The sequence below is a fragment of the Fusarium oxysporum genome, chromosome VII (genome assembly GCF_013085055.1).
Source record: "Fusarium oxysporum Fo47 chromosome VII, complete sequence".
Taxonomy (NCBI): domain Eukaryota; kingdom Fungi; phylum Ascomycota; class Sordariomycetes; order Hypocreales; family Nectriaceae; genus Fusarium; species Fusarium oxysporum.
The window spans coordinates 3,222,423-3,246,536 of record NC_072846.1 but is presented as its reverse complement, the minus strand read 5'-3'; the positions used below and the strand labels follow the sequence as shown (position 1 = coordinate 3,246,536).

Here is a 24,114-nt window from a genome sequence, read left to right as displayed (position 1 = left end):
TCGACTAAACTTAAAATATCACCATTCAAAGTGTCACCATTCAAAGTGTCACCATTCAAAGTGTCACCATTCAAAGTGTCACCATTCAAAGTGTCACCATTCAAAGTGTCACCATTCAAAGTGTCACCATTCAAAGTGTCGCCGTTCAAAGTGTTACATCTTCAGTGTTATTATCATCAATTATACTAAGTTTCATTTGCTTTAGTCACTATCACTGCTTATGTCCTCTGGTACCTCATAATCCCTCAATCTGAGCATACTCCTCACTTACGTAGGTCAATACCTGCTTTGTCTTCTCAATCTCGTTACCTATCCCCTCTAGGTCCCTTCTGCGCAATTGAATCTGTCCCTCCAGCTGCGTTATCCTTTTGCGGGTTCCATCAAGCTCGCTTTCAGCGTTACTCAATCTCTTTGGCAATGATTTGCTTTCTGCCAACATTGAGTCATTTGTCATCTCAGCATTTGATCTCAGCTCACTTAGCCATTTGCTGTGGAAACTGCTACCCTCAGCAGGGGGCAGTTTTGCTATCAGGTCCCGGATGTCATTATGAAGTGTCTCGGTATCGCCAGACTCCTTGATCTGATTTCGTAGTTCCCGTACTGTTTCTTCGCTCTTCTGAAGTCTTTGTTGAACAAGGGTGAGTTCATCCTTCAAGGTCGATAAATTCATGGCTTTCTTCTCAAATATCTTTGTGGCCATTGCCAATCTCTCTTTTTCCCTTCTCCAGCTCTTCAAGAAGTTCTGAGACTCGACCAAGAAGGATGCTGGAATGCTGGAATCCGCAGGCAGGCTGACGCTGCGGGTTACAGGATTGATCTGCTCAGGTGGTGTCTGGTAACTTGTGGATGTCGTCTCTTGGACAGTAATCTCGCGTTCCGACGGCCCATTACCTTCAATATGCATAGCGAAAAAGGTACGAAGTTCTCGGGCATTGACTTGCGTCGGGATTCCTTCACCATTGACCAGTGATTGCAAGAAGGCCAATGCAAAGATTCCACAGTTGAATGCATCTTCTTGTTGGGGACAGTCCTGGGGGTGTTAGAAAAGCCTATCGAAGTGAAATATGAACACACCTTCTCATGGATCGTGATGCGACATGCAGGCTTGATTGACGGGTGCTTTGATAACCACGATACAAGGCCACTAACCGGCATCTCGGTGTCTCTCATGGAGTTGAAATGATTCAGTTGCCCGCTTTTTCTGTCCAGATGACAAAGAGACCAATGGTATTTCGCGTGGAGGAAGAACACGAGGTTGTTTGCGCGGGTCCGTAGGCGTTGGAGGACTGAATTCTCGGACGGATACCCAGGGTCAAACACATGCCATTCATCACCAGGATGAAGAAGTTTTGTGCATCGTGATATATCGTCACTGCGGAGCATGAAATCATCATACAGGCGCGCTATAGTCCTCCTTACGGAGTCTGCTAATGGTTTAGGTTGAGAAGATGTCGCATCGTCGTCGATACTAGTAACACCGGATGGCGAACGGGCGTCAACGCTGTCATTGATGTCGCCTTGGTAAGATGGGGAGCAGTTGCGTTTACGTCGTTTGGCACGGCGTACTCTATTGCTACCAGGCTTTGTGATAGTAAAGGGAAGCTGGACCTTCTCGAACGTCGCTTTTGTAAGCCTGTTTTTGGCTCTTGGGTTGTTCTTGATTGCCTTCACCATACATCCGTCATTGCCGTACTCATCCCACATATCTCTCGGGTCGCGACCCGCCTCCTCGTATTGTTGAATCTTTTCCCTCATTCCTGCACGGATACTCCGGTTTGCACCGTTAAAGGGCGCATACCACTGCGGCCACCATCCAGGGTGCATTTCGTTAAACTTTTTTTGTCCTTTCTGTTTCGTTGGTTTCTTGTGATTGTCAATACCCACGGTTTCATCAATGCTGGCTGAGTCGCAGGACTCAGATAAGGGCTTCTCAACGTCGTCGGTTGCTTCATCTTCCGCATTTACAAGTTGAGATGGTAGATGGCCCTGATCTTTCATGGCTCTCGTGAGTGTTTTCGGCGCACGCATAATGAAATCAGATGGTTTGAAATATACCCCATGAAAGTTTCAAGTGCGAGTTGGCTCCTCACCATAGCTGCTTGAATGAAAGTCGTGGAGTCAGCTTTGACGCTGTAAATGAAAATGGCTGGGTTGATGTTTCACAAGGAGCACGGCGGTGATTTCACCGCGTTAGTTCAACGCCTCACACACTGTTTATTGCATAATGAAACGCGGTCTGCAATGGCGCACCGCCAATAGGAATTGGGCAGTAACCGCCAACACATTCGCGAAAATAACACGAAGAATATTTATATTTAATTTATATTTAAATAAATAAATCTGTAAGTAGTTGCGAGAAGGCGACTTTTCGATTTTATCGTCTATAATTTCTAGGTGTACACATACTTTCTGCTACAATCGCCAACTGCAAACAACATATCTCGCTCACTGTTTAGACATCATACATCTTACGACTAGCACGCTCTTGATGCCAATATCCAGCCCTCGGCTCATGCAAATCAATATACCCTGATGGGCGAAAGCAAGAGACTGCGAGAGAATTAAAGACCAGGGCCTTCGTGAAGATAAGTAACGACAACGCGGAAGGTGCTGCTCACGCCCTTGGCGAACTGCATCAACGAGCAGATGAACAAATCGAGGCGAAAACGTCGATGAACGGGCCGACAGATATCACTATTAACACTTCAGCAATATTAACTTCCCAAAATCTGCCATTTTCTGAGCTTTGCTATCAAGATAAGCATAAGTAATTGCTCTTGAGAATAACAAAGAACATGACGAAACTAATCGGCCGGTTATATACTATACTTAAACTACGTTCGCAAGAACCTATGGGAATCCGGTATCAGTAAGCCAGAGTCCGGAATCGCGAATAGAGACTATAGTCGCAACAGACAATCACCAAGAATACGTCTAGACATCCATGGATCAATGGCTTGCGAAGCCACGTGCAACTTGACACTGCCGATAACCTGTGTTCCCAAGCGACAGAGCAAGGATTCTTCGTCCCCCTTGTCTACCATCGGTCATCACTTTCAAGGTGGGAGCACATGCCAACGGAGGACCTCACTGAAATTAGCGTGGTTGCTCGGTGGAATGAGCGAGGAGTGCTCGATTACAACACGAGGTTGATGAAAATGCTCAACAATATAGACACTGAGAAACTAGATAGCTGAAGAATGAACGTTGGCAGACTTCCACAGTAGATAAACTTGTAGGCATATTTCCAGGGTTTATATAACCCAGATAATCACTTCACAAAAGCATTATATTTAGGAAACGTATGAATCCATAAATAACACCGTTTCCCACTGCGCCTACTTCTCCTTCGGGGCCTGCATATTCACGAAACCTCGCCAATTATAGGGCTTTCCATCCCCCGAATTAGACCTCCCTTCGATCGTTTCGGGTTTGCCACACTTTGAATACCGACAAACTCGCTTCGGCCACGATCTAGGGCGCCCTGAACAAGGAGGCCGTAGCCTACAGCCTTTCGACAACTGGATCGTGGGTCTCCTTCGTTCAACATGTTGTGAAGGGACAGGAATAGAGAGAGAGCAGGAAGACTTATCTTTCCTGCTTGTTGCTTGATCATCATAATGGTGAGGGGAGCACGTCATTGTTGTTCTCCGTATACAGCACTGCTCGAGATCCGGAGAGCGAATATTTTCGCCCCTGATGAATAGATCTCGCGAATCGATGGCCTGAGCATGCTCGACAGGAATGGGAGAGTTGCGAGGCCCTGAGAAGTCCATGCGGCAAGTACGACAAGTGACTGAAGAGGCCAACTGAGATCCAATGCCGGGATTCAACGGAGGTGGTCTCTCGAAGGTCATTGCTAGAAATTCCGAAAGAGGTGGGAGAGGTTCCATGTTGTGATCAAAGCCTTGAGGGACAGAGTAGCGCCGCCATAAGTCACCTCAGCAGAAATCGGGGGTTTTGAGGAAACAAACTCAATTATAACATTTATATTAAGAAAACGAACCAAAATACTAAAACTGAAGTGGCGTTAACCTGAAATAAGATATAACAAGACGTGGCTGCAGTCATGCAACATCGAGAAACTGTGAGGTTGAATTATGGCCTAGAATCTGTTTGGGGTCTGGTAAAATGGTCTCAAGCGCTGGAATCGGTACAGCGAATGAGGGCACCCGTGCATTTTCCCAATGTCACATGATTTCCCCCGTATTACTGTTGTAATATTGGACCGCCCTCCTCAGCGTCCATATAACAGCGAAGTCACAATATGTTTATTCACATTACTGCGGAGGATATCCTTACTCCATTGTTACCCTCCCTTGCTGCTATTACCTGTAATGGGAGATCGACACATGACTTGTTAGAATGATATAGTCTGTTATTTTGGGTTGATAGACCTGACAATTGATGCTTGCAACGTGCACCTTACCTCGCTACCTCGAGTCCGTCATCAATGACAAAGATGTTTAAAGAAAAGCCCTAGTCTACACAACACTGCATGTCGCTTCACGGGCAATTTTCACCCGCAGCTGCATATGCAAACAGCCATGGCAGACCCTGAGATTACTTCTCGGCTCGAAAGATTTTTATATTTATACACTACAAACTCGATCACGTTGACTGGCAGACAACAAGAAGATGTATGATCTCTTTATGGGGTAAGGGGTATTCAGCTCACGTCTCAGTAGGTCAAACTGTTTGTTGATCAACTGTGCAAACAAAATTCGCCGATTTACCATGCAGCTCTATCTAAAGAAACCACTCGAGCACCTATCAATTATTACATGCGAGAACCTTTCATCCACGCATGGTTTAATACAACTTCCTATAGCACTCAGCCAACAGAGATCACGAAACCACCCGATGTATCTGTAGGCTGCACTCATAATGTCCTCGATCAGAGGGATATCACGCAGAACACCAAAGTAGATACCATCCAGGTCTCCGCCCAACTTTACCAAAAGGCTCTACAATTGGCCCTGTCGCCCCTTTCGTTTCTTGATCCCAAGTTTTCAGGGCTTCATGACACCGAAAGCATAGGTAAATGTGTTCTACAGCTAGCAGGGCGGCGGGGAGAGGTTGAAATACTACGATTCATTCTCAGACAGCTTTTTATATCCAGGAAGGACTGTCCTTTCAGTCAGAAGGCTAGGTTTGATGAAATCTTCCACAACGCCGATGACTCACCACCAAAACGAAGGAACATATACTGGGTTAGAGAAGGTCAGGCTTATTACCGCCTTGGAGAGAGATTTGGACTTGGATCACTGTTTTACGACGGTTTGAAGAGGGTAGAGTAAGCATCCCAGAAGTCTACACTACAAATTGTCTTTTGACCAGACCAAGATTACAAAGGCCATCCTCAGCCCTCGACTTTGACGAATACATGTCTCACCTGGCAAACAATGGGCTAGAGGTGTTCTCGAAATCACTTGAGGAGCCAGCAAAGGTTATTGCTAAGACCATCGAAAACTGGTACAAATTGAGGGGTCTGATCAACACGAAGGAAAGCAAAGCCACGACACAGGGAACCCTCGAACCTGCGATCCAGAGGATCCAGACCGAGAAATCACTGGGCTCCTCGGCAACGGCCTCCACTCGTTGTACGGTTGATCAAGTACAACACAAAGATTCTCTACCTTTCCAGGCAGGGGCATTGAATCGTGGCATGATGCATGCACAACAGCAACAACCGCCATACAACCAGGCATTCTTCTCTGCTTGGCCTCAATATGATGCAAACTTTGTTACAAGCACTTCGTTTCGTCTTAATCAGGAAACTGTGGAAGATGCGAATCATTACGCATTTAAACCAGGGTCTCTCAGAGCCTGCGAATCCAAGGATGGCTCAGGTGGCGGGAAGATGAGTATACAGTCAATGATCAGCACTCAAAGGCCGCACCAGTCGAGACTGGAGAGCACACCTCAATCAATGGTATCCTCTCAGCAAGCGTATTCCAATAGCCCCTGGCAGTATGATGTCCCACTGGAGGACATCGAGCTGCTCGTCAACCTCTCTCAAGATACCCGGCCAATGGCAGTAAAGAACCGTCTTTAGACGTACGGGGAATGTTCAGTTGGAAGTTTTAAAACTTTGTCTTGGAAACTCCAGCGTCAGAGGCTTGTAAGCTTCTGTCGTCTCTTGATCAGAGGTGCATCTGGCCAAGACTCGGCGTAACCCGCGCGCCTTATCTCGAGCTGTCACAACGGGCTTCTGCAAGCATTTCATTGGCTATATTTATAGTTTTAATTACACATTTGTGAGCATGTTCATACTGCTTTGTGCCCCACGTGGTCTGACTGTTCTTGTTTCAGGAACGTGTTTTGAATCTTTATCTATCTTCTTCCAACAAGTTTGGATGAATCACTCCGCTAACTATTGGCCGTCCGGATGGTCCGATAATTCAACCACCTTTTGTAATAGAACCCCAACAAAAATGCCAATATTAAAGATGCATCTATGAATAGCAATGTTATAAGCTATCTACAGTAACTGTAGGGGTAATAAAATTGAAGATACATATCCATTAGCGCTGGTCTACCATTGCCCTGGCTTGCACACTTCAGCTATTGCTTTGAGAATACTTCAGAGGTCCTGTAACTTGTCGTCGAGGTAATACTGGACATCTAGTCGGCGCAGTAAAACCGGGTACCTTTCGTTGACGAAGAATGCACCATTTGAATAAGCAGCTTGTTGTGTCTTTCGCTGATAAACTATCAGCCTAGCTCTGCTTTTAACCATTGTTTGGCTTTGGGTATGATGATGTTGTATACAGCTGTATTCAGGATTCACTCACCTTCGATATTCAAGCTTACCGTCAATATATCATTGACAGCCATGTCTGCAAATTGAGGGACTCCTACGAAGAGAATATGAGTTGTACTGAATGCCTCAGAAGGAGCAGAAGCTATTGAAGTTTTATCCTGGATCGGTACTATTATATCGTTTTGTATCGTTCCTTTTACCGTGAACCAGAAATGGCTTGATGTTTGGTTCTGTCCTGCCAGCTGTGTGCGCTCCTCCCAGGGCAGAGTGAATGCGCGGTGAAGTATCGTGTCGCAAGTGAATTAAGTATATTTACTCGAAGAACTGGTTTTGAGCTCCATTAAGTGTGGTATCTAAATAAGCAAACTCTTCGATTGCAATTTGTTGGAGCTACATACTGATAGTGTCTTCTACTGTGAGTATTACCTTTCTAATGTAGTTCATCAAGCAAGATTTCTCCATAAGACTGTGATTTGCTGTCCCAAATAGAGTTGTTGGTCACTTCTGTGATACTTCCACGGCCGGAATTAGAAGCTACTTACCAAATTTAACTAACGGAACATAACCTTTGGCACATACCACAGCGGTAGCTACTATGGCTTTCATATGCGAAAGAAGGTCTTGGCCTTTGTGACCGATTACATGTCAATGACAACATTATAGGCAGCAAGGCCTCTTGATTTAATTGAGTCTGTTATGTAAAGAAATATGTTCTGCGACTCAGGTGCTATCGGTAGTCTTTCTCCAAGTATTCAGCCTTAGTCATCTCTGCCTGACAACCTGCTCTGCCCCTCTTTCTGTTACCACGAAGGAGCCAATGTCCAAGTCGTTGAGCTAGTCCAAGATATGGACCTTTCGTTGGGGAAGTGTTATAATAAGGTGGCGGGTAGCAATCCTTCTCCATCCGGCACGAGCACCACGGGCCTCCGACACGACGTAAATTATGCAAATTATCCCACCTCAAACAGGCAAAAAACCCCGTTATATTCCATTTTGACTTATCCAAATGTAGGGGCACTTCTTGTGCGTTAAAAAGAAATTTCTGTATTTCTTCATATGTATAACTTGCTTCATGAGCCCGAACCCTATCAAAAAAAATCAAGGATATCTTGTGGTGCAATTACTTGTCTTTGTTCAAAAGCGACCAAATTGCCTTGATGATCTAATACTTTAGGCCTTCGCCAGAGCCATGCATATGCAAGGATCGAGACTAGAAGGTGACGACGAGCATTTCGTAGTCTTTCTTCTTCTGGCGAGTCTTGGTAGCCTGGTGGGGAAATGAAACTGGCCACGGAAAGATATGCAGTCTGTAAATGTGTTTGCAGCCCTCCTCTTTTAGCAACTTCATGCGAGAAAGAACCATCCTTTTGCAAATATATTGCAGAGTTGTCAACCCATTGTCGGCTCAGGCGCAGAGCTTCCAATGCCTCGAGCTTGTCCAATGCTGAATTCTTTACTTCTTGAGGCGTAAAATAGATAGGTGCGCACAATTCCTTACTCCGACGCATTACTTTAAATTGTAGCGGCATAGTAAATTGACAGAATGGGTTGTGTTTGTGAGCAGGAAAGGCTAAATTGAAGCCAGATTGCAAGCTGACCTTGTAGCTATTTAAGCTACATAAAGTGCTTGGAAATCCTAGAAGCTCCTAACCTGCGCCCTACGAGTGCCGGTTCGAGACCCTTTGGGTAACTGTTCAATGAAGGATTACTGTAATGGACGATGCATCGCGGGGTATTGTTTGAGATTTCACTGCAGCGCTAGACATGTGTAATGGAATCCAGGAATCCTCATGCCAGCATTTATATGTTGTCATAGATTTTACGCCATGGACCAACATGTTATCAATACCTAGTATTCTTCTTCTATGGTTCGTCGGGCACTTGAGCAGCTGGAAGGCCAGCATAATGAATCAACCAGTATAAAAATAGCAGTAGAAGTTGATAAAGAGCGACATGGCTCGAATTATTATATAATACTATCGCTTTCAGATGCCTTTGACACATTATCGATAATACATGACTATTCTTGCTGTAGGATAAACTCAGCTGCATCCACTGCCTCGATGACTGCCAGAAGGCAAACTCCAAAGGACCGGTCATGATATGTACACCATGGCATATCGATATCAGGTTTGGCCCTTTCCAGGTCAATGAAATCGACGGTATCACAAGGTATCTAGCCTAATGTGAGTTTGAATAGGTTCAGTACGTTTGCTTACTTACTGATAGCTTTAACTCAAGATTACGCCAAAGGTGATGTACTTCTCGAACGAGAACTTGGTAACAAGGGTCCAGCAGCACCGTCTCGTCGGTTGCGTTTGTTGAGTGAGGCATGCTGTGTTAGGAATAACAAAACTTGAATAGGCGTGATTACAAGTAGCTTACAGGTATCTGCAAGGTGGGAACGTGGGCATTATCCAGATTAAATATGTTGATCTACGGGCGACAGCATGGAGGCGGTAAGAATTTTACAGGGGGTTGTTAGTCTTCACTTGTAACGTCGCGTTTTCATGGGGATTGAAAGTAATCACAAAGGGTACCAAGCCTGTATCCGTATTTAGAGTGAAGTTGGTACACACGTTGGCGCACGGACCCGTAACCGCACCAACATTATTATGCGTGAATCCTGGACACGACCTATTACACGATGTAATCTAACATGTTAGCATCACCGTACATACAACTGACAACCCATGCAGCTGGTCCCTACCCAAGGACAGAAGCACAGGGGTGGCCTTTGCCTGGCCATTGAAAGACGCTTAGAAGTACCTCTTTCTTGCAGAGCTGAAATCCATTTGCGGTACTACATTCGCGAGACGCTAAATCAACATCTTGATAAAGAAAAACAGAAGCTATGTCTATCAAGCACAGCAATCAACCAATTGGCACGAATATTGGATACAATCGACCTCCATCACGACGTTCCCTTCCGGCCTTCAGTTCTCTCGCAGAAACATTGTTTCCGTCTCAGAGCAGTAGAGAGAACGGGAAACATAAGATAGTACGGTGGGAAGACCAATATGAGTACATACCATCTCTTCCGTTCTCGCAGTTCAAAAGCGAGCAAGAAGAAGAGAGGGGGCGACTTGAGAAGCTCATGAACGATCGCCCGGTTAATCGTCCACAATTGGATCCAGCATCCATAGATGAAGAGGCGAGGAAGATCATCTTAGCCCGATGGAAAGAGGAGGGCATTTGGGATGATACATGGAAAGAGAGTGACGGGTCGACTTGGAGATGGAGCCATGAAAGAGATTACATGGAAAGATGGCCAGGAGATATGTTAGATCTCCCATCCGGTCGCCTGGAACAACCAACGCGACCTATATCCCGATTCCTGCATCAGATGGGTAAGCTGGTTTCCAAGGCTTTGGAGGAAAATGCTCAGAAGGTTCATTGGCGCCAGTCGTGCGCTAAGACGGGCTTTAATCTGAGCCCCTCGATTAACTGTAGTAACAAGGAGGAGTCCATTCAACCTATTGACCGCATTGGTACCACGGCTTTCGAAATAGTCAAGCATACGTGGCAGCAAAGAGGCATCTGGGATGATAGCTGGGGAGACTTGCCTGGATATGCATGGAAGCATGAACGCCAAAGGGAAGGTTTTTCACTGGACAGTTGCATTCACGGTCCGGCTCCTAAAACTACGACGGAAATCCATGCACCCTACGCCAACATGGGTGTTCCCGCTTCGACGCAGCAGGAGCAGCACAGTCATCTGTCTGTCGCTCTGCCACCGGACAATGCCGTCTTACCTCCAACGTCAGATCCTAGAGTCAACCATGAAAACGAGAAAACAAACCGCGCAGTCGAGATCGCCCGACAAGCCAGCAATAGTTTGGAACCGAGTCACGTCACCGACTCGTCAATAGCCACTTCAGAGGCCCCAGAACGGTCGCTCTCTCCCATCCCCCCGAAGCCACGGCGAAAGAGTTCTCGCATATCGAAGCCATCTGAACGGTATGGACAGTCACTTACCTCAGAGCGGAGAGTTGGTCTTAGGCCACGCCCCTCAAAGTCTTATAGTGTTTCGCGACGTGCTACCAAGTATTCATAGAAAGAACCACTCCCGACCAGGGAAGAGATTCTTATGTATGGCTTTCCCTTCTTTGTCACCTAGATGGATCGAGCCTGTCTTTAGTCTTACTTGCCACTCACCATGTGAGGCCCATTCAGGGCATTAATATGAATACGCGTTCCTTCTGATACTTTGTGGCCTTTCGGTCGGTTCTCAGATTGGACTTCCTGGCCAAATAGAGATCGTCTTTCGTCTAGTAAGGCCTCTAGTTTCAGCGCCTCGGCGCAGTTGCCTTGACCTATAAATGTAATAAGCACAGACTTTCGGTTGCTGCGCCATGTCCTTTGCTTCTAATTTTAAATACATGATTCACGTGGTTGCGACTCCCAGTGTGATTTAGTGCTTCTGAAATCGGTGCGGTATATAATATCCCCCCCCTCAAACTACAACTGATCGAAATAAAGCACACAAGTAACCTAGTCTCAAGAAGCACTAATAAACGACGACGCCCTACTCAGGGAAACCCTTTCGTTGATAACAAGATATTATTGTAACCTGTCCCAGTTCCCCAAACTCAATTTCAAGCTTCCTTGCTAACAGGTATTAAGCCACCAAGGCGCCCACTACACATTCAGTTACAATAACGAGGACGAGAATGTACAACAAAACTAGCGCTACTACTTTAGAGCTGAGGCCTGAAATTATACCCCTTTTCTCCAAGAATCCACTCAGGTGGTTGAAACGCTGCCGACAAGGACTTGCAGATGATCGCAGATCTCGTGTGGTCAGCGTCTCTTCTACGAAGGATGATAAGTTGTCTGATAATTATGATGAGCCTTCCGACAATGATGATGACACTCTTCTATTGGTAGAGACACCTTAGATCTGACGGGGTTACATTGATAGCTCCTTAGTATCGTTTTCGATCCGGCGGTGTTATAGGGACATAGGGTGAAGTGATTATTAGATCCTCAAATAACTTAGCCATTAAGTCCATACCCTCACATCTGTTTTTCTTAACATACTTTACTTGACGCCCCAGTTATTGGCAGACATGCCTTCAGTTAGATGTAGAACCCGTCCATAAACAGTGAATCTGACTGTGCCGAACCTAGATCATTACACATGCTTGCAATGTTCCCTAACTTCACTATGTGATTCCAGCCAGGCAGTATGTCACTATAATAATGTATAATATTATGGCATTTAGTCATATAAAAAAATACCGGAATACTTACCTAATAATTGCGGCAGCCCCGGGATCCAAAGCCTTTAGTTATCTATATTTACTACATGTCATATAGGCAGCTTTGTGGTTCCCCATCCGTAACCATTACCTCTTTGAAGTTTAAATTCACCGGTGAAATTTCTTTACTATATCTTCTTATTATATTAAGGTTGCTATAAATGACCTTGCAATACTAATAACACCACTATCACTGTTGAACTCCGCGTCTCTCGGTTTCATAAGTATATCTCTCTAACTACAAAACCGTTCTCTATCTCTATATTCATGCTGCGCAAGCTGTACACCAATGACTCACAGTCAAGCGTGGGGCGTCAGGTTGGCATCGAACCAACCTTTCCACCCCCGTCCTTTATTCGTCCAAATGGCGGGAACCGCCCCATGATACCCAGAAGTGAGCCTCTTTCGACCCCAGATACGCCCAGGGAAAAGCCTCTTCCACCGGTCCCTCACCAACGAGGCAAATCAACACGTCGCCCAAGGCCTCGCCATCAGTGGTTGGCTCAAACTTCAGCTGCTTGCGCCCAGTCCCTCGTATCCGACATGACACTGACTATCAACCGTTTTCTTGTTATACAGGCGGGATGTAGGGTTCGAGAAATACCAGACACTCGTGTAATCCCCCATCTTGAAAGAGACATAGACAATAGCCTCACATTTTTTTACTGGAGCAAAGTACTAAGCATTATGACGGCACACAACTTCGACTCTGTCTTTATCCTCAGACTGGACTTAATGCATCTTCGATCGCGTGCGAGTTTCGCGTGGGTTACCATACTTGCCGAGGCCCATACTAGCATCGGGTGTATGGAAGACATAAATTACTTGGACTTAATGGCCATGTACGATAGTATGAACAGCACCGATCATCTGGTCAAACACGATGTGCACCAAGTTCCTCCCGGGTTTAGCGGCGGCTTTAGTCGTATCCTGACTCAGCTGCAAATTCTAGTGGGGAATTATGAGTCACAGCCAGTCACAATATTGACTTGTCTTTATCGGCTGCAGGGGTGTGATAAGGAGATAAACCTGCCTACCCTGTATTATGATAGCGAGAAAGTGTCGGAATTGGCATTGGCATGGACGTCTTGGCTGTGATGATTAATTGGCTAGCTTTATCTTATCACCACTGAAACAGAACAGGTTATTGGTTATTAGTGAATGTTATTGTTGCTGTATCCATTTTTAGGGAAAGCAATGCTTCACGTATAACGCTGCTGCCAGTGTAATTTATATTTTGGCCACTGCTTATACGCTGTGATCATAAAAAGTCGCGCAACAGACAATTTATTCAGAACAGAAAGATCCCCCGAGTGTTTAATTATGGAAGAAGATAAGAAATTACAGGAATTGATTGAAGTAATTAGTCAACTCTTACAGCTCGCAACTTCGTACGAGCGGCTGCGGTTACAAAGCTCCGTTCAGTTATTGGGCGCATGCGCCACCATCCAGCCACGCCAATGCATTGTTAACTTGTTGAACCAAGAGCTACAGGACCAGATTGTTTGGGCTAACATGTACCGGAATTATCAGAGCCAACCAGATGTAACCACAGTACAAGTGGGCAATGGCTGGCGGAGCGCATCCTTCGACGGGGACGATTGGTTGCACGAGTTCGCCAATGAAGTGTTGGAGGGCGCAGAAACGATATGCATGATATTGGATCAATCACCAGAGCACATACATGTTAGAGGGGGTTGGATTCCGGTGGTCCGCCGCTCCCGTTCGTCCAGGGCCGATGATGATCAGTGCTCTGCTTCGGAGTTTGATGACATGGGCGAGGAGGAGGTACCCATCGGCGGAGATGATGCCGAGTACTGGGGGCCAAAAGAGTCACATGAGGACGACCGAGATATTTCGGAACTCGGACCAAAAAAGCTTTGCTTCTGGTACTTTTGAGATGCAGTGATACCTTTGTTGGTCCAACTTTAGAACCAACAGGATACTGGCATCGATATGGAGAAAGAGCTGGGGTTCGACATTACATACGTATCACCACCTGGCTTACAACATTACAAACGCGGGGAATCAATGTCACATAATCAAAGCCTAATCCAAGAATGGTAAGCTCATGTTACCGATTGGCCCTAAGCAAGGCTTAACCTTTCAGAGATAGCAATGCCATCTGTAATAAGTGGAGACATAACTAATAACTAATAACAACGTGGTAATGATAACCCACATACTGGCATTCTAGGAGATGATTTTCGGTGTCAAGTGATACAGAGCGCGTGTTAGTCGTCTTACTGCTTCTGTTTTTTATTCAATTATTTGAATTCGACAAGATTAAAATGCACGTTGTTAATTGCGCTGATGAATAAATATGTTATGCCTCACCATCCGTAGAGCTAGGTAGGGTAACCGCCATAATAAATTCGATTTTCCAACGCTTCAGCATTTGCTTCTACCTTGTGCCATTTTGCTTGTGCCAATCGATTTTCAGTGCAGTATGGACCAGACCACTTATGCTGCCTACCAGCAGTTACCAAAGCAAATGCATCCAATACAACTTCAACCTTCTGACGAGAGAATGATGCAGCTTTACTACAATACAATGAATCTCTGGTACGGTCAAAATCGACAGTTTTTAATGAAGGACATGTTGGCTCAAATTTTGGGAGGCGTCAAAACGATCAACGGAGAGGTCCCCCAGCAAATTCTACAAGAGCTGTCCTCGGTAAAGGAGAGAACAACTCAATTGACGTCGAGAATGGATTACGGAGGCAGTTGTATTGACCGATTATCGTTGGAAATTCAGCAGATGAGCGACATGATCAAGACTATTTCCAGCATCACCGACAACACTAAGAACAATACATCACCTCGGGAATGCGGCCACCCCCGGTTAGACGAGGTTGTGAATCAGTTTCAAGGCTTGGCGGACCAACTTACATCACATCTTCCTCTTGGGATGCAGAAAATTCAGTCTGATGTTATGACCCTGGAACGTCTTGTTGCCATCGCTGTCGCCGAAGAGTCAAGGAGAGGTACCAATGTGACGGCAAGAATTAGATGTGTTTGTGGCAGCGATCAGGTTGACCCGAAGCGACCAAATACTCGTCGCCAAAAGAGTCTACCGGTATTGCTTATCTTTTGTGAGAACTGTCAGGCTTTACATCATGGAAGTTGTGTAGGTTATACTGGGACTGCTTCCTACTCATGCAAATCATCGAGTAAGGCGAAGAGGAAGTCACGGGCATAATTAATTTAAATGTCAAATTTCATGTTGAGAGTGTTAGGTTATGACAAACTGCAAGACGGTTCACGGATTATTTGCAAGAGGCTGACTCAATCTTGGAGTGTACATAGATAAATTTATCATGCATTGATTCAGAGCTACATTTAGCATATAAGAAGTATCTCAAAATGACATAGAAGTCTCGCTCCCAATATAGGAGCCATCGTTGAGTATCAGCGGCTATTTAAGTCAGATCCGTCTCCTTCGTCCTCTCTAACGCTGGCTTGGTAATCGAGATGGGGAAGAAGTCACAAAAGGCTGTTGGACAGTTGACGGCTCAAAGGCGGTACGAATTAAGATCAAGGAGGTCAGCAGTATGCAGCGATAACAAAGCGACGGGTACTCCTAACATTGGCGCCACGGATGAGGCAGCTGACCAAGGAGGCTCGAAATTATTTGAGCTCGATTCCGAGATTCCGAGAAAGAAGAGGACAAAAAAGACTCAAGACAGAGATGATAAAATCCATGAGACTGAAAGCCCGGTCTTAGTAGGTGGCTACGAACTGGGCTCATATTCTAACAATTCAGACCGTCAGGTCACTAATGTAAGTACTGAAGGTAGTAAAAATAGCATATCACAGGTGGGCTCTATAACCCAAGACAACAAAGTGGGGGAGACAATTGTTACCCAAGAACAGCGTTTGTCTCGCAAAAGGAAAAGGAGTGAGAACTCCGTTGATATAGGAGCGATTCTACAATCGAAGCCTTACCTCGAATACCTGGTAATACGCATGAAAGAATCTCTAGCTGCAAAGAAAATGGAGACGTATCATCTTTATACATTGAGTCTTTTGGCCGAAATAATTGACGATGTGGAGAAGGCTAAGGATCTGTATGAGGCGTTGCCAACATTGTCAAAAGATGTCCTCGGGGGCTTAATTAGTGATGAGTTGCTGCGAGGAGTTAAAAAAGGAGACAAGACAATTTCTATGGTATACCCAACTTCTGAGACAGATGATCAGGGGCTAGGCTGGGAGCAATGGCCTTTGCTTGTTCGCGGAGTTGAAAACGCGATGAAAAAGAATGGAACACCAGCGAACGGCACGACCGTTGATATCTCTAATCAAACCATTGGATCTGACAGGTCTCATATAAAGTTCCGTGCTTATAAGGGCTTCACTATGGCTCATATTGATCTTGTTAAGGAGGAAGAGAAATGGGTTCAGCAGATATCTCATAGCGTATTTGCTGCAGCTGGCCAGAAAGGAGAAGGCGGGCACCAAGATAGCTGGAACCAAACCTATACAGTCGAGTCCAAGAAGGAGCTCTCTGATCTCAAAGCCAAGATTGATGACCTCCAGAAGGAGATTAAAGATAAGGAGGCTACAATCAAGGGTATTCTAGATGACCAGCAAGCAAAACTTCAAATACAACGGGAATTAGATGCAGAGAATGAGTCTTACGAAGAGCAATTGAGGGGTAGGTTCAAGGAAGCAAGTGAAGAGGCATCAAGGAATGCAAAAAGCCTCCACGAAACAGAAAGTACATTGAAGAATATGAGAGAATTATGGGGTAATCAGGCGGATCGCCAACAGCAACAAATAAATATATCAAAGGTATCATTAGAGGCCTTTAGAGTGGCTGAGATTGATTACAAAGAAGCAATTGCAAAAAGAGATATAAGTATAGAGAAGGCCAAATTAGACCTAGATAGGATGAAGAGATTAGAAAGGGAAAAGGAAGCCAAGATTTTTGATCAACAACAAGAGCTTGCTGTACTTGAAAAAAAGCAACAAGAGGAAAAGGAAGCTCTCATGTCTACTAATAAGAGTCTAAAGGCTGAAGTAGTTGGGATTCAAGCCAAGACAGATACTCTAAAGGAACAGGTAGACTTTCTACAACGCAAGAACACAGAGTTGCAGAAGGAAGCTGAAGAGCAGAAGTCTAAAATCCATAAGAACGATCTTATTATTATAGAATACGATACAAAGCTTAAAGTCCAGGAACAAAAGATTGGCGAACTTGAGAGGCAGCTCCATGAGAAACAGACTGAGATCAATGACGCAGATAAAGAGCGAAAACTGACAATGAAGAATATGGAGGACAAAAAGCAGAAAGAGAAAGATCTGGCAGAAGACCTTTACAAGAAAGGCGAGGAGGTCCAAGCTCTTCAGAGAAAGCTAAATGAGACAGAGAAGCAACGTCAAGTCTGTCACAAACAAGTTGGCGATTTAGAAGAGAAGCATAGTGCTGTGCTAAAGGAAATTGGGGAGAAAAGGAAAGAGATCGACAAGATGACTTCACAAAGCGAGGTTAATATTAAGGGTTACCAAGAGCAATTGAGTAATAAAGACAAGGAGATCAACAATTTTCTTAAGCAGGTCACCGAACTGGAAGGAAAGATGAAGCAACTCGAGGCCGAGCTACTAAATTCGGGAGAAGCAAACAGTAAAAGGTTCAACAAACTCCAGACTGAATTTATAAACGTCGATAAAGAGAGACTGAAATTACTTGCAGATCAAGAAGAGCTAGTAAAGGAAAACAATATACTACAAAACAGTGTTAAGACTGCCAAGAAGGAAGCTGAAGATAAAGAGAGGGATCATGTTGAGATTGAACAGAAATTAAAAGCTCAGTTGTCTAGCGTCTTAAATGAGATTAAGAGCCCTAAAGACATAAACAGCGGGATGGAACATGTCCTGGATATCTCCACCGCTGTAAATGAGGTTTTGAGATATTTAAAAAAGAGCTCAAACGAAACCAAAGAACTTAGGGAGAAACTAGCAAAGGCTGAGGAAAGGTGCTTGATAGATGGGAGGGAAATTGAAGATAAGGACTCCAAGTTCTCAAAGGATTTAGAAGATGTAAACAAGAAGGTTTCCGAACTCGAGGAACAGCTCAATAACGCGCAGTCACAGTGTCAAATAGAGGTTAGTGAGAAGATAAAATTTGAGCAGGAGCTGGGTACGACGAAGCAAGCTTTGGCGGAAAAGAGAGATCTTGAGGACCAGATTTCCCAGAGGCAAGCAGAGGAAGTGAAACTGAAGGAACAAAATGAAAGCCTGAAGAACAAGATAAATAGACTCGAGGGTGAAGTCACTACGCTGAAAAAGGAATACGGACAAGTACAATCAAGCGGATGTCAACTGCAGAAGAAGTTGAATGAAGTTGAGAAGGATAGAGAAAAGGAAAAAGACAAGGCTGCTTCGAAAGATGTTCAGATTGCTGATAAGGATAGAGTTGTACAAGAACTGCAAAACAAACTTCATGAGACCCGAAAGAAGCTGCAGGATGAAGAAGCCAAATCTCAAGCAGAGGCAAAGTCTTATTCTGAGCAGCTGAAGATGGGAGAAGACGAGCAAGAGGTGCTTGAGAAACAAATCACTAGTCTCACAGCCGAGGTTCATCGGCTGACAAAGGAGTTGACAGAAGCAAGAGCCCAGGCTAGTCAACATCAGACATCAGAGAAAACACCAAGGAGGCCGCTAAATCTGCAAACTAGAGGGATCAGTCAGTCAACCAACGTTGAAAGGGCGACAGATTCAAAGGCAACATCACAAGGCTCGCGATCGCACATGAAAGCTCCCTCTTCATGTGATACTGCAATTCGATTTAGTCCAGGAAAGCAAGGACAAAGTCAGAGCCATTCACCGCAAAGCCCGCCAGACTCTCTAATATCCACCACTAACTCATGTATAACAGTCTCATCTGGCTTCAATTCATCCATGGACTCTCTTTCATCTTTCATTCCTCAGAATTCCTCGGACCCGGTAGGTGACTCGTCTTCGCATGATTCTGGCGTACCATCGCCAATAACACCTTGTCCCGCGAAACAACACACAAGACAGTCTCAATTGGATTTACAAGGATTGAGGATGAACCCCGGCGTCAAGGGACTAATAGATAGTGCAAATGCTCAAAATTGTGCAGATAGCACAGTGAAGAGGCGAAATACCACAATGCCATCTAGAACACTTGCAAATGGTTATAGGTCTATTTCTGGGCCAACAAAGCGTGCAACCAAGCCTAGCTCTAAACCAATCAGATATACCTCGCCCTTGGTAGGGGAGAGAGCCTCACAGAGCAGAGATTCCCATAGCCAATTAACCAGTGTCGAGGTCAGTGGAACGCTTACAAGACACTCACCTGACATTCGATTGAGTACGCAGCCAGGGGTAGGAACCTATCTCGGTCAGTCAAGTCCAGGTCAAAATCCATTTAAGGAGCAAAGTGGCCCATGGTTATGGAATGACAATCATTCAAGGCTTGAAGATCTAATACAATCCATGTATGAGAAGGTCAACAAAATGGGTGAGAAGGTCAACAACATGGATGAGAAGGTCATCAGTCTGAGTCGGTTGGCGATTAAAGACACAAACAAAAGGGTGGCCTCCGAATCATCGGTCTCTGATAAATTTAGGGATTCAAGTTCGAAAAGATTATCAGCCAAAAACACAAACATAAGGAAGAGTCCTGAGCCATCTGACTCTGACTCTGACGATGCTCCGGTCCGTAAACGCCTCCGTCCGAGGAATAATGTTTCATCAGGCACCAAGCAGCCTACCATGAAATCAGTAATTAAGGTCGATAAGCCTAAACGGAAGCAGACAAGATGGGGAAATATCTATGACGTAAGAACGGGCAACAAAACAGAGACTGACACAACGGAGACTGACACAACAGAGGCCGAGGCAACGGAGGCAGACACAACAGACGAGGAGTCTCCAAGGCCCAAGGCGCTGGAACCCAAAAAGAAGGAAGAAGGGCTGGAGATTAGACTTGATAACCAGCGCTGGCCTATCACAAGAATTGACAATCCTACTGGGATCGCGCCTAAAGTTATTGTGACAGATGCCGAAGGAGAATTTCGTGCCCCAACTCTGAAAGAGGTTCTTTGTCTTGGAACCAAGCAAACATGCGAGGACAACACATTATGCTTACGAAGGTGGTATAGCACGCATAAAAAGTCATTCCCTGATTCCTTGGCCTTCGTGTCAATCGAAGCAATATCTGGTAAAAGATTCAAAGTAGGCTTCGAGAGGACAGAGAAGGGGACCAAACATTACAAAGATGGATTTGAAGCTAGAAAGTTATATAGCTGGGGTTACAGAGCTGCGCACCTAATGGGAGAGGAGTATATTACTAGGTTCCTTAAGAGTCAAGCAAAATACATAGAGACCGCAAAAGACAAACTTCATAGTAAGGCCAAGAAGTAATATACAGAAACTTAGTCTTAAGGCTCTAACGCTTCTCGTAATTATCACCGTGATCTCTATATTATTTAATATATAAAATGCACTATGCGTTTCACTCATTTACCTATAGCATGAAATCTCAACATATCCAGTTCTTCTCTCATCCTAATACCCAGGTTACCCTATTTTTATATGCGCCCGACGGCCTTCACAAGAACTTGGAGAAAACTGTGCGCTTCTTGACTGGGCTCATTACTCCCAGTCCACCTCTTCAGATCGATGAACATGATGAGGGCTTCCGGGAAAGGGTCAGCCTAGGCGAATGCTGCTCCCCTCATGTCCTGACTCTAGACGTCGATCCTACACACTTCAGTGAAGAATTGTTTACTGTCTCTGCAACAGCCTTCCTCTATAACCGGGGATTCCTCGTTCGGCAACTTAAGAGTTCAGTCATTGATCATATGTTTCAGGAAATAGTCGACCCAGCTGCTTTGGTCAACAATTCTGTGGTAGCTCCACTGGTACCGATGTCAAAGTTCAATCGTCAGAAATCAAGACATGATGCGTCCCAGGTTCCGATTTAGATCCTGTATATGAAGTCTATTTTGAGATCCTTTCTAGGCGTAAGATCCCACTGGGCAGTATAGTGGTAGGCGGAATGAGTATATAAGCACGTTATAATCCTGAAGATAGTCAATGCAGGATGAGATTTGTGTTCGTTTGGCTTATAATAATATTTATTAATACAGTTACTGGTTTGCTGTTGTCTCGGTTACATAGTCTGAGAATTTATGTTGACAAGATCAACATTCCTCGAGGGGAGCTTTCTGTGAAAGAGGTAAAGGAACCAAATAATGAGAGGCTTCACAGTGATCGAAAGTCTCCTCAAGACCAGGGGACCATTTCAATACTACTGATGTCATGGATTGAACAATGCAAGCAAAGTATACGATCACATCACGCGGCACTATTAGAGTCAGACAACATAAACTACTCGGGGTTTGCGCCACCTAGAGTTACGCGGCTCCTCATTTCAACGGTCATCATAATTGAGAACCTTGTTGCCATACTGCAGGCGAATAAGGGTGAGTTGCCACTTACAAGTATAAGCTATCGAGCTGGGCAACTGTCGCTTCTCAATATGCTGCCACTATTGATTTCTGTAGCCCCGGATGTCCTTCTTGTCCACACATTACGCCATAGTAGGCAACAGACATTGTGGCTTCACGAGCTCTACGCTTGGCTGATATGGTATGAGGTCGTATTACATGTATGGCTGTCGCTGTTTACAACATCACAGATAAGTATGAGGTTCCCTGCTCGTCAGACTATGTTTGAGACTGAAATGTGCGAAATTAGGTACTTGGGCAGACATGACACTGATATTCATCGGATGCTTTGTAACAAAAACCTAATCTGGCCGCCAGTAATAAGCTAACCAGTGACTACAGTCATATCTTGTCCTCAGCTCCCTGATGGTAACTCCATTTGAACGAAAGCCAATGAATTCTCCGTCACGTCACTGCGCGCTGGGTGTGGCATGTATGGCCTTTCTCATGGTGCATTGCATAGGATTCAACATATCAGCACTTTTGGGGATGGTTCTTGTTGTTCTTGGCCTTTGGCTCCTTGCTGCGAATCTAAAAGCGAAACCACGAGGAACAGTCAATCCACAGGCGTGCCTCCAGTCCCGCAACAGTCCAAAAGTAATATCTAGGCCGATTCGATACAATGGCTGGCTCAAAATCAGGCGAATTGTCGCAAACAACCATCCCAACGTGTACTTCAAAGTCAATGGCAGGCCGGTCCGAGTTGCGTGGACAGAGCCTATTTATGGGACTGACGGAACATATAATGCCGTGTTGCTAGTTCCAGCAGAATCGAAGATGGAGACGATCGATGTTCAAGGACCGTATAATATGCCTATGAGCCCATATGTTCACGGACCAGCGCAGCTCGACATAATTGCAACAGATAGTGGCATTCTTGAAGCCTATTCCTGCTTTCGTTGGAGGCAAAGGGTTTTGACCCCAAAAACAAGTACCACTAATCTCATCTGGTTCAGCGCTGATCTAGAGTTTGTGACACTCATGCTAGAGCATTTTCGCGTAATGTCGTGCTCCGCCTTAATTTCTGTTGTCTACTTTGTAGACCCACTGAATCACATCAGCGAAGATGAGGCTCGTGCTGAGAGGAATGAGGCTGAACGTATTGTTGGCGACATTAGTATGGCTAATTTAGAGTTCAATGCTGAGGTGATAACTTTAAGCGAACTTTTGAAAGATACGATGAGTTACAGCAGCGAACAGTACTGTAAGTTAAATTCTGGAGTAATTGGCTGATGTCTAGGTACTAATCTTGGAATCCCAGTCGTTGGTGAAAATCTGCGATCATACATTGAGAAACCAAGCTGTCTTGACACTCAAATTGAGGCTCTTGAAAGCATCAGAGCCACGGGACTCTGATTCTACAACTCCAGCCCCACTGCAAATCTTCTCCAGTTGTCACACCTAAGACTGGTACAATGATTGGCACGGACAAAACAAAGTCCAGCCTCTTGCCGGATTGAGTTAGACATGTATAAGTTACATGCAACAGACACCAGTCGTGGGTACTGCATTGGCAAAAGGTCTCGCTTCTCACCAGGTTGCAGGCAGGTGGTTGGGGGCCATGGGAAAATACCAAAGCAGAGACCTTGCATTACTACGTAAACAGTTGAACTTATGTGTGGTCAGTTAATGTAAAGACTAGTGATTTCAGAAATGAGACAATTGGTATGAACGAGATTAGAGGCTTCCTAGTAATAATGCTATTGTAGTTCGTCTCCTTGACCCATTGTTTTGCTAAAGGTTCTTGAACATTGAGCAAGTCGAGACAGCCTTGTCTTTTTGACCCACACACACTTGTCATTCCGCCGGTACGTAGCCACTCAACTACTGCAATATCGGAGGTTTCCCCGGGGCATGGCAAGAATTTACGCGACCGAGTTTGTACCTAGCTCAATCAGGAGATCGTCTCGCTACCCCGCTTTGTGAAACAGTTAGCTTGAGACGCTAGCGACAATGGGGAAAGATCATCTCCAGAGTGTTACTGCAGCTGCAAACGGTAAGGATCTACAGCACATCGGCAGGTTGGGTTTCTTTGGGTGAGTACATGTAAACCCCTGTACCTGTTTGCCATGTAATAAAACATGACACCACTTTCAATGATAACATCTTGAACCCCAGAACCAACAGAAATGTATTCGTCATGCTGTAAGAATCATGGTCCCAAGAAGGTTGTATTACACAACAAGCAATGCTGCAATTACGCCGCTCGCCCGAACACTCCATAATGCCTCGCAAGCTAGTCCTTGAGTTGAAGATATCACACTCACACTACCAACTGCTACCATCTGTTGGTTCTGGCATAAAGATGGTACCCACCCCCCGCCACTACAGCAACACTCAAATCTCGTTTTGTAGGCCTGACCCAATATCGTTAGACTGTCTCTTATCTTTCTCTGGCAATGACACCGACACTGGAATGTTGCTCGTCGTGGAGACTGTGACTCGAGGTTAATTGAGCTCAGCTCTTGATCTGGTAGTCTGTCGATGCATCGGGCGGCATTGAAATCGGTCGTGTCTCTTATTTCCAGCATGGAAGGCTTTACATCCTCAATTTCTCGCCTGAAAGTCGTGAGGCGAAAGCAACGGAGCGACGGTACGTACG

General features: G+C 45.1%; 10 protein-coding genes across 10 annotated transcripts; 7 read left to right on the top strand and 3 right to left on the bottom strand.

The window, feature by feature from the left end:
- Positions 1–9: 9 nt before the first annotated feature.
- FOBCDRAFT_140216 (uncharacterized protein) lies at positions 10–189 on the top strand (the record flags this gene model as incomplete). Its single annotated transcript, XM_059608080.1, has 1 exon — positions 10–189. A coding segment is annotated over one exon (180 nt), but the record flags the coding sequence as incomplete, so codon positions are not given.
- Positions 190–235: 46 nt separating this feature from the next.
- Positions 236–2,028, bottom strand: FOBCDRAFT_140248 (uncharacterized protein; the record flags this gene model as incomplete). Its single annotated transcript, XM_054706092.2, has 2 exons — positions 236–1,030; positions 1,075–2,028. 2 exons carry the CDS (start codon positions 2,026–2,028, stop codon positions 236–238), a joined length of 1,749 nt encoding a protein of 582 aa, XP_054562067.2.
- A 2,610-nt stretch (positions 2,029–4,638) lies between these two features.
- On the top strand, positions 4,639–6,058 carry FOBCDRAFT_242066 (uncharacterized protein; the record flags this gene model as incomplete). The annotated part of the gene is made up of 4 exons (XM_059610438.1): positions 4,639–4,658; positions 4,832–5,040; positions 5,123–5,223; positions 5,291–6,058. The coding sequence occupies 4 exons, from the start codon at positions 4,639–4,641 to the stop codon at positions 6,056–6,058; spliced, it is 1,098 nt and encodes a 365-aa protein (XP_059465458.1).
- Positions 6,059–7,528: 1,470 nt separating this feature from the next.
- Positions 7,529–8,274, bottom strand: FOBCDRAFT_242065 (uncharacterized protein; the record flags this gene model as incomplete). The annotated part of the gene is made up of 3 exons (XM_059610437.1): positions 7,529–7,563; positions 7,619–7,808; positions 7,891–8,274. The coding sequence occupies 3 exons, from the start codon at positions 8,272–8,274 to the stop codon at positions 7,529–7,531; spliced, it is 609 nt and encodes a 202-aa protein (XP_059467632.1).
- Positions 8,275–8,801: 527 nt separating this feature from the next.
- On the top strand, positions 8,802–10,823 carry FOBCDRAFT_140138 (uncharacterized protein; the record flags this gene model as incomplete). Its single annotated transcript, XM_054706088.2, has 4 exons — positions 8,802–8,928; positions 8,996–9,091; positions 9,154–9,225; positions 9,616–10,823. Coding segments are annotated over 4 exons (1,503 nt in total), but the record flags the coding sequence as incomplete, so codon positions are not given.
- A 1,717-nt stretch (positions 10,824–12,540) lies between these two features.
- FOBCDRAFT_140604 (uncharacterized protein) lies at positions 12,541–12,690 on the bottom strand (the record flags this gene model as incomplete). The annotated part of the gene is made up of 1 exon (XM_059608097.1): positions 12,541–12,690. A coding segment is annotated over one exon (150 nt), but the record flags the coding sequence as incomplete, so codon positions are not given.
- A 663-nt stretch (positions 12,691–13,353) lies between these two features.
- Positions 13,354–13,929, top strand: FOBCDRAFT_204505 (uncharacterized protein; the record flags this gene model as incomplete). The annotated part of the gene is made up of 1 exon (XM_054706087.2): positions 13,354–13,929. The coding sequence occupies one exon, from the start codon at positions 13,354–13,356 to the stop codon at positions 13,927–13,929; it is 576 nt and encodes a 191-aa protein (XP_054562062.2).
- A 544-nt stretch (positions 13,930–14,473) lies between these two features.
- On the top strand, positions 14,474–15,232 carry FOBCDRAFT_139426 (uncharacterized protein; the record flags this gene model as incomplete). The annotated part of the gene is made up of 1 exon (XM_059608044.1): positions 14,474–15,232. A coding segment is annotated over one exon (759 nt), but the record flags the coding sequence as incomplete, so codon positions are not given.
- Positions 15,233–19,515: 4,283 nt separating this feature from the next.
- On the top strand, positions 19,516–20,424 carry FOBCDRAFT_277234 (uncharacterized protein; the record flags this gene model as incomplete). Its single annotated transcript, XM_054706086.2, has 1 exon — positions 19,516–20,424. One exon carries the CDS (start codon positions 19,516–19,518, stop codon positions 20,422–20,424), a length of 909 nt encoding a protein of 302 aa, XP_054562061.2.
- A 77-nt stretch (positions 20,425–20,501) lies between these two features.
- On the top strand, positions 20,502–22,868 carry FOBCDRAFT_242061 (uncharacterized protein; the record flags this gene model as incomplete). The annotated part of the gene is made up of 5 exons (XM_054706085.2): positions 20,502–20,946; positions 21,153–21,488; positions 21,570–21,654; positions 21,872–22,716; positions 22,774–22,868. The coding sequence occupies 5 exons, from the start codon at positions 20,502–20,504 to the stop codon at positions 22,866–22,868; spliced, it is 1,806 nt and encodes a 601-aa protein (XP_054562060.2).
- Between the last annotated feature and the right edge of the window lie 1,246 nt (positions 22,869–24,114).